At 39.8% G+C, this 11,547-nt stretch overlaps 1 protein-coding gene across 2 annotated transcripts in view; it reads left to right on the top strand.

The window, feature by feature from the left end:
- Positions 1 to 10,881, top strand: part of clcn6 (chloride channel 6) — a 34,670-nt gene extending 23,789 nt beyond the window's left edge. For both annotated transcript variants that reach the window (XM_080015631.1, XM_080015632.1), the window contains 6 exons: positions 426 to 612; positions 845 to 1,005; positions 2,053 to 2,209; positions 7,011 to 7,118; positions 8,833 to 8,958; positions 9,480 to 10,881. In XM_080015631.1, the coding sequence (XP_079871757.1) occupies positions 426 to 612; positions 845 to 1,005; positions 2,053 to 2,209; positions 7,011 to 7,118; positions 8,833 to 8,958; positions 9,480 to 9,560 (820 nt within the window). In that variant the 3' untranslated portion in view covers positions 9,561 to 10,881. The remainder of the gene's footprint in view (positions 1 to 425; positions 613 to 844; positions 1,006 to 2,052; positions 2,210 to 7,010; positions 7,119 to 8,832; positions 8,959 to 9,479) is intronic.
- The last annotated feature ends 666 nt before the right edge of the window (positions 10,882 to 11,547 follow it).

An 11,547-nucleotide genomic window follows, 5' to 3' on the forward strand; every position in this document is an offset into this window, starting at 1 on the left:
GATTATAGTAGCCTCATGACCCAACACATTCAGTGAGACCAGGCTGAGGTTGAATAACAAGTATTAAGAAAGAACACACACACTACAGTCTATATGTGCTGTTGGTACTGGCAGTAAGATTCAAATAAGAAAAAATATATACCGTGCATTCAATGTAGCTCCATATGGTTATTTATTCACCAACGTTTAGACAGGTTTAGAGCTACATTGAGTGTGCCATTTATATTTTTCTTATTTGACTAACAAGTAAGCCACGAACATACAAAAACCCCATTCTATTTGTAACTAATACCATAAACACTAATGTATGGGTTCATACCAAAGTTGCAAACGTAATACTTGTTACATTGTCAGTGGCATTAATTCAGACAGGAAAAGTGAAACAAATTGATATAGAAACCCCCCGTTCCTTTGGCTTCCCCAAGGCTGACGGCCAGTGACATCATGGAGCCCAACCTGACCTACGTCTACCCGCACACCCGGGTCCAGTCCCTGGTCAGCATACTGCGCACCACCGTCTATCACGCCTTCCCCGTAGTCACGGAGAACCGGCAGAACGAGAGGGACTTCATGAAGGGCAACATCCTGGTCAGCAACAACATACACTTCAAGGTCAGCCTTTTTTTAACAGTCTTTTTGTAAAATTACTGCATGTGATCTATATTAACACACTCCATGTGGTCTATGGTTTCATTCTTTGTAAATGTCCGAGAGCTCATTAGAGAAAATGGGAAAATAAACAGGGAATAAAATAATACATAATAATAACAAAATACAAAGGTTATTTGTCAAATGTCTAACTAAAATAGCCATGGTGTGTCCCCCTTTTTTTTCGGACACACAGAAGTCCAGCGTGATGACGAGGGCGGGGGAGCAGCGACGGCGCTGCCAGTCCATGAAGTCATACCCGTCTAGTGAGCTGAGGAACGTATGCGACGAGCGCGTCCCCGTGGCCGATCCCCCCGAGGAGGGTGAGGACATGCTGCAGCAGATGCTAGAGAGGAGGTAGGAGACACACAAACACACACACACCTGCATATATATTTGACATTTAAATTTTTATAATTTTTTTTATTTTTATCCTATTTTGTTTCTATTCTCTTAAGCTTTTTATTTTTTAATGCTTATGGATGAAGTGCACCAAACCTCACCAGAAGAAATTCCTTGTATATGTTAATGTATCTGAATATATTTGTATTACCATATAGTTCAATTTCAATTTGTGAGGGGATTTTGGGGTTAATGGGACTTGCAAACGATCATAACCCACCATTTTGATTGTAGACGACTACAACAGAACGTAGTCATCACTAAGTTATTCGTTAGTTTCAATTTAGTAGATATAGGGCTCTAGAGCAGGGGTTCAAATTTTTTTCACCAAGGACTTTGTATATGAGAGCTCGCACTTCTACTACGTATACAAATCAAGGAAAACGTATTGGAAAAATTTGTATTGCACCATTTAAAAATTTGGAATATAAAAACAGTGTATTAATTTAATTAATATCAATTAAATAATAGGAAAAATTGTAGCGACACAAACTGTTAAACAAATGTTAAACAAATCAAGATCTGAATGGTGATAATTAGGTTACATAATTATGTACAGTATATATTTCATAAAATGATTGTATTTCTAAAAATGTAAAGATTTACCCCTTCAAAGGACACAAACAAGAATAAAAACTTTATATATATATATATATATACTGTGTGTCTCTGTATATAATATATCTTTTTATATATATATTTTTCAAAAATATTAATTAAAATACTTTTTAAATTTTTTTATTTTAGTTTTAATTTTTTTCAAAATACGTTTCACGGAACCCCCTGGCTAAGTGCCACAGACCCCACTTTGAGAATCACCGCTCTAGAGTACCTTGATATAGTACCTATACACCTTTGTTCAGCCCCAAAGCCCAGAACCGTACCGCAACCATACACTTCATTAGTCCCTGAGGGGGAATCCATAAAACTAACTGATTGATCAGCAAACTTAATAACCCCTGCTGCCATATACGAGTGAGTAAATGAATTGTTGACCTGCAGACATGAGCCCTACCCCAACCTGTACCCAGACCAGTCCCCCAGCGAAGAGTGGAGCATGGAGGAGCGCTTCAGGCCTCTCACCTTCCACGGCCTCATCCTGCGCTCCCAGCTGGTCAACCTGCTCATCCGGGGGGTCTGCTATGCTGAGAACCAGTCGGTTAGTGGTTCACACACTCTCATACACATACAGAGGTGGGACGACTTGGTTCAGAAACTAAAAGATCTTCCCCAGTATTTTGAGCAAACTCAGAGGTCCATCCAATGCATGAACTCAACTGGGCTCAGTGCATAGGCGTGTAGGACTTTTACTGTACCAACATCAACACACACAAATTTATATTCTCTATTCTAAAATGCATTTTGATTCATCTCACACATTTGTTTTTATGAGAAAATTGGAATTATCGATTTAGAAGATATAACCACTGTATCCAGGCATATTACAGTGTAAACTATTGTGTGTGGTCTACATTTTTAATGCAAATAGTTTATTTAGGTCATGGTTTATCCTGGGAAACACATTCAGATAGAAATGTTATGTGTTCCAGCACAAAGTGCAGGAACCCTATTGTTTTTGTTAGGATTTTTATCATTATTGTTATTATTATTATTATTATTATTATTATTAATAATAATATTATTATTATTATTATTATTATTATTATTATTATTTTTAATAATAATAATAATAATAATAATAATAATAATAATAATAAAAATGTATATTAGCTGTAATAAATTCTCTAGTAATGCGAATAGGGCTTGTACATCCTTTCGTCACACGGTCACACACGTCACACCGACTAACCTGGACCCCATGCATTGCTGCCTACAGCTATATTTAGGGGTCCAGCCCTTCCACCAAGCTATTGTTTTTGCTCACATTTTTATTATTATTCTCCAAGCCATGATCACCTGTCAAAGTCTCTGGCGCTCAGAAACCGTCAAACCCAGGACACGAATGAATGATAGTTGTATTCGTGGCATCCACACATACTGTCAAGTGAACTGAGGCGATACCAAAAGGTCCCGTGAAAACAATGCAGACTACTGATTGGTCACAGAGAATAGTCACTGCAACATTGCGTCATCATTACAGGACACGGGTGACTTAAGAGAGTGACTTCTCCTCGTTACACACAGGGCTGTTTTTTTTCATTTAATTAGGAAAAATTAATCTATGATTAAAAAAATAAAATAAAAAATACACTGTTGTTATTGGTTTTGTTTGGAGAAACAAGGATCAGGGACGCACGGGGATACGGACTTACGACAAGCTTTCCGACCAGTCAGTAATTTTTTTTTATTATTAAAAAAAAAAAATTTCATATATATATATTTTAGAAAGGTTAAAATACGGGAGATTTCCAGGAAAATATTTAAACTGGAGGACAGCAAGAGAGAAGGGTAAAATATGGGACAATCCCAAGAAAAACAGGAGGGTTGATGGGTATGTGATTGATGTCTCAATAGAGATGCCGGATCCAATTAAACAGGCTCCGGTCCCAATCTGGGAGGTCCCGGCACAATTTAAGCCCTGGTTAGATGTCATCTTGAATTGTAGTTAGTTATAACATTAACCTTAATAAATTCTTCAGTATCGCGATTAGGGCTTGTACATTTTTTCATCACACACGTCACACCGACTAACCTGGATCACATGCATTGCTACCAGCAGCAATATTTAGGGGTCCAGCCCGAAGGGCGGGAACCGTATTATTTTGTTGAAATTCTTATTCTGTTGGCCATTACTACGAACTTGTCAAACCCACGGAGAAAAATGAATGAGATTTGTATTCGGGGCAGTTTGCACATGCCGTGGTCTAAGTTTGATCCACATTGGACTTTGTCTGTGGGAAGAGCTTGTAAAAAAACGTTTTTCCAGAGCCCAAATACTGGAAGTAGCCGAGCAAATCTTCTTAATCTTCCTAGCTATTATCACATATCGAAGTATCTGGTAACGAATTAATACAATTTGTAGACAGGGCAGGGATCTTCTGCGGATCACCGCTCACAATGGGATTATGGACTACATCATGATTTTCACAGAAACATGGCTCAACAGCGGCATTTCTGATAGCACCATTGACCTAATGGGGCTCTACATCCTCCAGGTGGATAGAACAGCTGATGACTGACCAGAGGTGGGGAACTGTGCATTTATGTAAACAAAGCTTGGTGCATGGACTACTCTCACAGAGTTACTGCTCTGCAAACCTACTGTAGAGTATCTCATTAAGTGTAGACCTTTATATCTGCCCAGAGGGGAGATATTATATAATTGCTTATACTAAGCTTGTGATGAAAGAGTCATATCATACGTCATACCTTATTCTGTATGTAACATCTTACTACTAGTATTACTTGTACTAACACCTGCCCTGTATATATATATATATATACACTTATACCATATCTGTACTACCTACTGCTCATAATCATAGTCTTTTACTGTATACACTGATCAGCCACAACATTAAAACCACCACTAGTATCTACTAATATTGTGTAGCTCCCCCTCGTGTTGACAAAACAGCTCTGGCCTGTCGAGGCATGGACTCCACAAGACCTCTGAAGGTGTCCTGTGGTATCTGGCACCAAGACGTTAGCAGCAGATCCTTTAAGTCCTGTTGCGAGTTGGGGCCCTCATGGATCGAGCTTGTTGTCCCAACACATCCGACAGATGCTCAATCAGATCGGAGCCTAGCCACAGCCATCCACAGGATGTAGAACAAAAAGGTGATTCATCAGACCAACCCGCCTTCTTCCATTGCTCCATTGTCCACTTCTGACACTCAAGTGCCCGTTCTAGGCGCTTTCGGCAGTAGACAGGGGTCAGCATGGGCACTATGACCGGTCTGCGGCTACGCAGCCCCATACGCAGCAAGCTGCCATGCGCTGTTTTTTCTGACGCGTTCAATCAAACCTAGCATTAACTTTTTCAGCAATTTACCTAAAATACCTACAGCAGCTCTTCTGTGGGATCGGACCAGACAGGCTAGCCTTTACTCCCGACGTGCATCACTGAGATAACGGAATTCTCATCATTGAGAATTCCGTTATCTCAGTACTTCTACCATTTGCTATGACAATAAACTAAAGTTTAATCTAATCGTGAATACACATCCTTCATTCTGGAGGGGGACGCGTAGCAGCTGCTAACCAATCAGATACTGTATGAGGAGAGAAAGCACCCATCCTCTGGGACTTAAACGAAGGGAATTTAAGACACAAACTCCCAAAATACAAGCAGTTTATTAACTGTCCGAACAGAGAGGAGAATTCACCGCATTACTGCTCCAACGACGTAAAAGCCCTGGATTACAGCCAAACTCAGACGGCTTCGTTTAAAAAAGGAGGGGGCATTTAAGAGTGGTGACAGGGAAGGGTTTAAAGTGCCAAAACACATTTTTGGCAAGGTGGTTACATACATTTGTATTAGTCCTTATACATGTCACACCGACTAAAGGCTCTATTAAAGTCGCAGCGAGCGAGCCGTGCGGCTCATGGCGTGCGCACTACCATAGAGAGCACGAGCATTCATAGCTGCACGTTGCTGTGTAGATGCTATGGCAATATTTTTCTGAAAGACAGGGAGCGCTGAAACCATCAGGGGAAAAGATGTTGGGAATGGACTTTGTCTGTGGCTGGACATCTCCCGTGAGTTTGGAACTTTCCCAATTGTTGGGCTGTATCGACGGGAATCTGTATCAACGGTTTCACATTGTGACTTCACATCACATGAAATATGGATTATGATCTTCACCTGGACTGTCGCTTTAACAGAAACAATCAATCGGCGTTGTTCAGCGCTACTCAGCGTCTCAGTAAGTGAACTGTGTTTCCCCATGTAATCTAACGGGAATATTTAACTCCACGGTTTTACATTTTTCTACTATTTATAAATCAAACTTGGTTTTGAAAATACGTTGAGAGATAAAAAAAAACCCACAAAGGAACATAAATCTGGAATCTCATTTACCTTCAAGAAATGTTTTTTCAATTTACAGTATTTGGCTGCTCCTCACGATTTTAGAAATGCGCGAGACAGCGGGTTTTGCTGCGGTGGGTCAGAAATGGTTTGCGTAGCGATAATACTACTTTAAAACGACTTTTCCACTTGAAGAATCTTGGTTAGATGATTCGACTCGCCAACTTTCAGGTGTAAAACCCCTGTAAATTGCTTTTACAGACCTGGTTGCCAGAATGGAGCCGGTGACCAGAACACAGTTGATGCTTTCCCATCTGTTCCTTTTTCCAGTAGGGGAGGGTTAATTCACAGTTCTGGGGTAAAATCCAGAGTCATGAAGAAAGGGTTTTTTTCAGTATAGTATTTGTGCATATTAAGGTGTCATACGCAACACACCACACTACAACACATGCTTGCACACACACACACATGCACATGCTTTTGATGGTGGCCGGTGAAATGGATTCTTTGCTTTTGACCCATCCTGGCTTGTCCTTCCTCCGGGGGCACAGCCAGGAGCAGTGGGCAGCATACGTGGACGCGCCCGGGGACCAGGTGATAATTGTCCATCGCTGGTCATACGATGATGGGTGCATGTTTTTGAGGGGGGTCCTTACTGACGTGAGGTGGAGGAAACCCCATGTGAGCACGGGGAGAACATGCAAACTCCACACAGAAAGGCTCCTATTTGGGAGATAACCCGCCGGAGCACGGTGCCAACAGCGCCCCAGGCAGGAATCGAACCCAGGACCTTCTTGCTGTGAGGCAGCAGTGCAATGCACTGCGCCACCGTGCCACAAATAGTGTGCTAGCAGGCCATTTCGGTCGCATAAACTGTCTTTCTGCTGTGGTTTGTTGGCTACTCTAAACCTCGATATTTCAGATTTTTAGATTTCACTTGTTTTTTGTTGTTTTATTTGCTGGACCGATGTTATTTGAATGTTTTCTAGTCTCATCGTCTCATGCGCTTTGTGCCCTCCCAATGCAGAGCGCCACACAGTCCAGGCTGTCATACGCTGAGATGACCGAGGATTACCCAAGATACCCCGACATCCATGACCTGGACCTGGCCCTGCTCAACCCCCGCATGATCGTGGTAGGATGATGACGCTTTGCCATCAACCCCGCAATAGAACGGAGTGGGGTGTAGAAAATTCAATGCTTCTATGGCATTGGCAGAAAATGTGTTAATATAAGCGAATATCGAAACATTGTAGCAAAAGGAGTATATCTCTTCTGTATAAATTCATGTCATGTCATTTTTGTTGTTGAAAGGGATTTATTTTATTTAAACCTAGGAAGAAATGTTTTGATTTTAAAGAACTATGAGACCTTTAATTCAGTATATAAAAAAATAAAATAAATTATATAAAAAAAAACACACAAAGTCAAGGTATTGTAGCAACTGATTTTTGGTAAGGCTTAATATTAAGATCCTTTAATAAGCGTAAGTTAATGGGTAATAAGGCACTTATACATCCTTATAAGATGCTTATCAACATTTAATAAGACCATATACGTGTTAACAGCATTTATTAGCAGTTAACTATGCACTTATTAACAGTTAACTATGCTTTTATTAAGTGTTGATAATAGCATTTATTAGCAGTTAGCTATGCACTAACACTTTATGCTTGTTACAGCCACCAGATCTAAAGCGAGAACAATGCCGTATTAAGGTTAATAAATCCTTTATTATGGGCTTATTAACAGTAGGAGAATGGGTATCGTTAAACTTGTAGTGGTACTTCTTCTCTTACCAAATCTGCCTATCGATGGGGTACTTGAACGATTAATTTTGTTATTTTTTAAGAGAAAAAAAACAAACGGCTCTGACTGCTAGTTTACAACATACCTAAGGTGGAAGGGGCAACGAGAGATGAACTAGTAGCTAGGCAGTTAAAAACAGTGCATTTCTACATGTGTATTTAACCAGACTTTTGAGCGTTGAATGGCGTCGTCATTCACTTAGAGCAGGGTCTCCTTGCTACTCACATATACATTTACATTACATTTAGTCATTTAGCAGACGCTTTTATCCAAAGCGACTTACAATTGTTCAAACACCGACGGACGCAGCCATCAGGAGCAATTAGGGGTTAAGTGTCTTGCTCAAGGACACTACAGCATGCTAGCAGGAGGAGCCTGGGATCCAACCAGCAACCTTTAGATCACTAGACCACCAGCTCTACCGCCTGAGCTACGTTCCCCAGATCCCCAAACACACATATGTGTTTGTTCGTGTGAGGTAGGCAGAGAGAGCCAGCCCTGCCCCCTCGCACATATTTCCGATGGAGCAGAGAGAGAGAGAGAGGAATCGGAATAGCGAAAATGCTTCTTAGACAAATATCTTAATCTTATTGCAAGTTGGAAACAGGGTTGGAGAGTAGGCTTAGGCAGATTTACGATTAAATCGTCTATCAGCTATCAATTATCAACTATCGATTGACATTGATGACAGAGGATTTTTCTTTATTTTTGAAACGCTCTAAGTGTAGTTTACCGTGTTGCAAAAAGCATAGTTAACTGTTAATCAGTGTATAATAACGGATTTATTCACCTTAATAAGATATTGTTCTCGCTTTAGATCTGGTAGCTGCAAAAAGCAAAGTTAACTGTTAATAAGTGCATTGTTAACTGCTAACAAAAGCTGTTATTAACCATTAGATAGTCTTAGTAAATGTTAATAAGCAACTTGTAAGGGCCTTATTACCTATTAACTAACCCTTATTACAAGGACCTAGCGTTAGTTTTTAATTTTATTTTTGTAAATTAAATAACAAACTACGTTCTCTGCGGATCTTTCCTAGGATGTCACACCCTACATGAACCCGTGCCCCTACACGGTTTCACCAAACACCCACGTCTCACAGGTGTTCAACCTCTTCAGAACAATGGGCCTTCGCCACCTGCCTGTGGTCAACGCTGTGGGAGAGGTGAGTGCTGCCTGACCCCTCCGTGACTTTGGAAGAAATGAGTCCAAAAAATAAATATCCCTAAACCTGAAATGCATTAGGGATATTATAATGGTCATAAAATAATACAAAATACATATGAATGCATTATTGTCACCATTGTTGCCAAGCAATTTTGTGGTTGTCTCCAGTAACTACTGGACACTTTACTGAGTTAAGTTTAAGTTCAAAGTTATTTATTAATACAGTATAACATAACCTCAAGTTCCAAGAAATGCTTATACTTTGATCATATCTCAATAGTGCAAATAAATACCTATAAAACAAGGTTAAAGGTGATTGTAACCGTGTGAAAGTGAAAGAGTATAGAAATGTAAGAAATAATTTAGAAATCAAGAAAATTTGACCAAATATTAGGAAAAATTAAGCAGAGAAATGGAAAAAAATGTTCTTCTGTTACACTACTCTAATAAAAAAATACTTTAACTTAATCGATTATTAACCACACACCACTTTTCTCCCCCCCCCCCTCCCCTTCGCAGATCGTGGGGATAATCACAAGACACAATTTAACCCATGAGTATCTCCTGGCCAAACTAAGACAGCACTACATCACGATTTGATCTGCCGGGAAGCCTCTGTACCAAAAACAAAAGCTGACATATTTTGTCATTCCTCTCACTCAAACAGATATGTTAAGGAACTGTCCATTTCCATTGTGTGGCTTGCGCTGTAATTCTTTCATGGTACGATGAAGGAAAACACTAGACTCTTTCCCTGCCGTCTGAGGTCAAATCTCACTCAGGTTTTAACACTTTTAAAAACGTACACTGAGCAACATGTCTTTGACGACAAAAACAAACAAATCCACTATTAAGATCGTTGGTACTGCCGCTTTCTGGCGTAAATTTACCTCTGTCCTCTATACGCGAGAGAGGCCAAAATCGCTGGTTCAGAATTGGACGCCTCAAAAGGGATCAAAACACTAGCACTTTTATTTTGATGTTGATTGTTTTTTTTCGATTGTTTTGTACATTTTTATTTTGTTGTACTGCCTCTGTGAAGTCTAGTCGGCTTGCTATGTTTACTGCCTCTGTGAAGTCTGATCTATTTGCACTAAAACGAGAGAGAGAGAGAGAGAGAGAGAGAGAGAGAGCTTGAATGAACATGTTCCTAACCTCGATATTGGACAATGTAATGTAACTCACTTTCACCAGAAGATCCTGTGGTCGTTGTGTGGAGAACATACAATTTTGCGAACACACTTCTGACTAAAATATGAAGCAGGTCTAAACGTCCAAAGCAAGCATGTCAGGGTAGGGTGTCAGAGTAGGACTACATTTTACATTTTAGCAATCTCAACACGTTTAATCATGCCACGATAAATTAAAAAAACGATTAAATAGGTCCAAACCAATGACGTTTGCCTGGATGTTTGATTTTATACATGTGTATCACGTTACGTGTCCACTGGGGGGCAGTGTCACATTTAATCAACGACATTGTACAGAAAGCAACGAAGAAATCCGTTATTTTATCTTTCCGAACTTTATTTGAAAACTTTAGACCCCAAAAATGTGGTGCAAATAAAAATCTGCTTTCAGTTGCAAGTTGTGCTTCTATCCGCAAAACTTTAGTTTCTGTTTCGAACCCGTATAATCAGCTTAATCGTTGCACAGAACTACGCAACGCGTTTCTGAAAGAAGGTGTGTGTGATGTTTACGCATACTCACAGAGAAGCATGAACCAGGCTTTATTAGCATGTTGCTGACGCTGTAAACATAGCAAGCCGACTAAATTTAAGCTAATCAAACAAGCAACAAGCTGAAATACTCCCTTTTTTGATTGTAAATATACCTAGTCTTTTATGAAAATATATAATTTAGTCAGAGCTACTGACTTAATTCAGCTTTTAAGACTTGATAAGCCAACCTGGAAGTTAGCATTGCCGTGGTTCCCTCGACAAAACGCCAATGGAATTTTTACCGGTTCCCGTTTGAATATTTGCTACTACCACCAAGATCTGCACCTGCGGCAGCTCCACCTGGGCCCACATCCTCGGCTTCCATGCTCCCCAAGGCAAAAAACGGAGAGCTGAAACAAAGATGGAAATTGCTCTCACTCTGTACTGTGACTGTAGAAGCTACTGGTAAAAAGTGAGTTACGGTATACGGCGGTGTCGAAGTAATGAACGCATGAAGTCAAATCTTCAGATCATTGCTTCAACAAGGAGCAACAAATCAAAACATTCTCATAAAGTCAGAAAAAGGGGCAATTATACTAACCTTTTTATTACATGTGTAGCATGTACTTAAAATGTAGCGTGGGGGGGGGGCTTTGACATTCAGGCAAATTTTTAAATGCGTTCAGGGAAATGTGAAAAGCATATGTGACTGGATTGAGTGGAGATTATTTTTCTTCTTTTTCATTTATCAATATCCTACACTTAATTGTAATAGCACAATGGAATTAAAGAGACACGGTTAATTTTTAGACTAACCGCAATGTATTATTTATTTTCTTTTATCAGCTTCAAACAAACCTAGTGATAATGAACTTTTGATGAATTCCATCAATCCTAGTTAAATGGATGAATTATACATGACGCCT

Source organism: Zeus faber (genome assembly GCF_960531495.2).
Source record: "Zeus faber genome assembly, chromosome: 15".
NCBI lineage: Eukaryota > Metazoa > Chordata > Actinopteri > Zeiformes > Zeidae > Zeus > Zeus faber.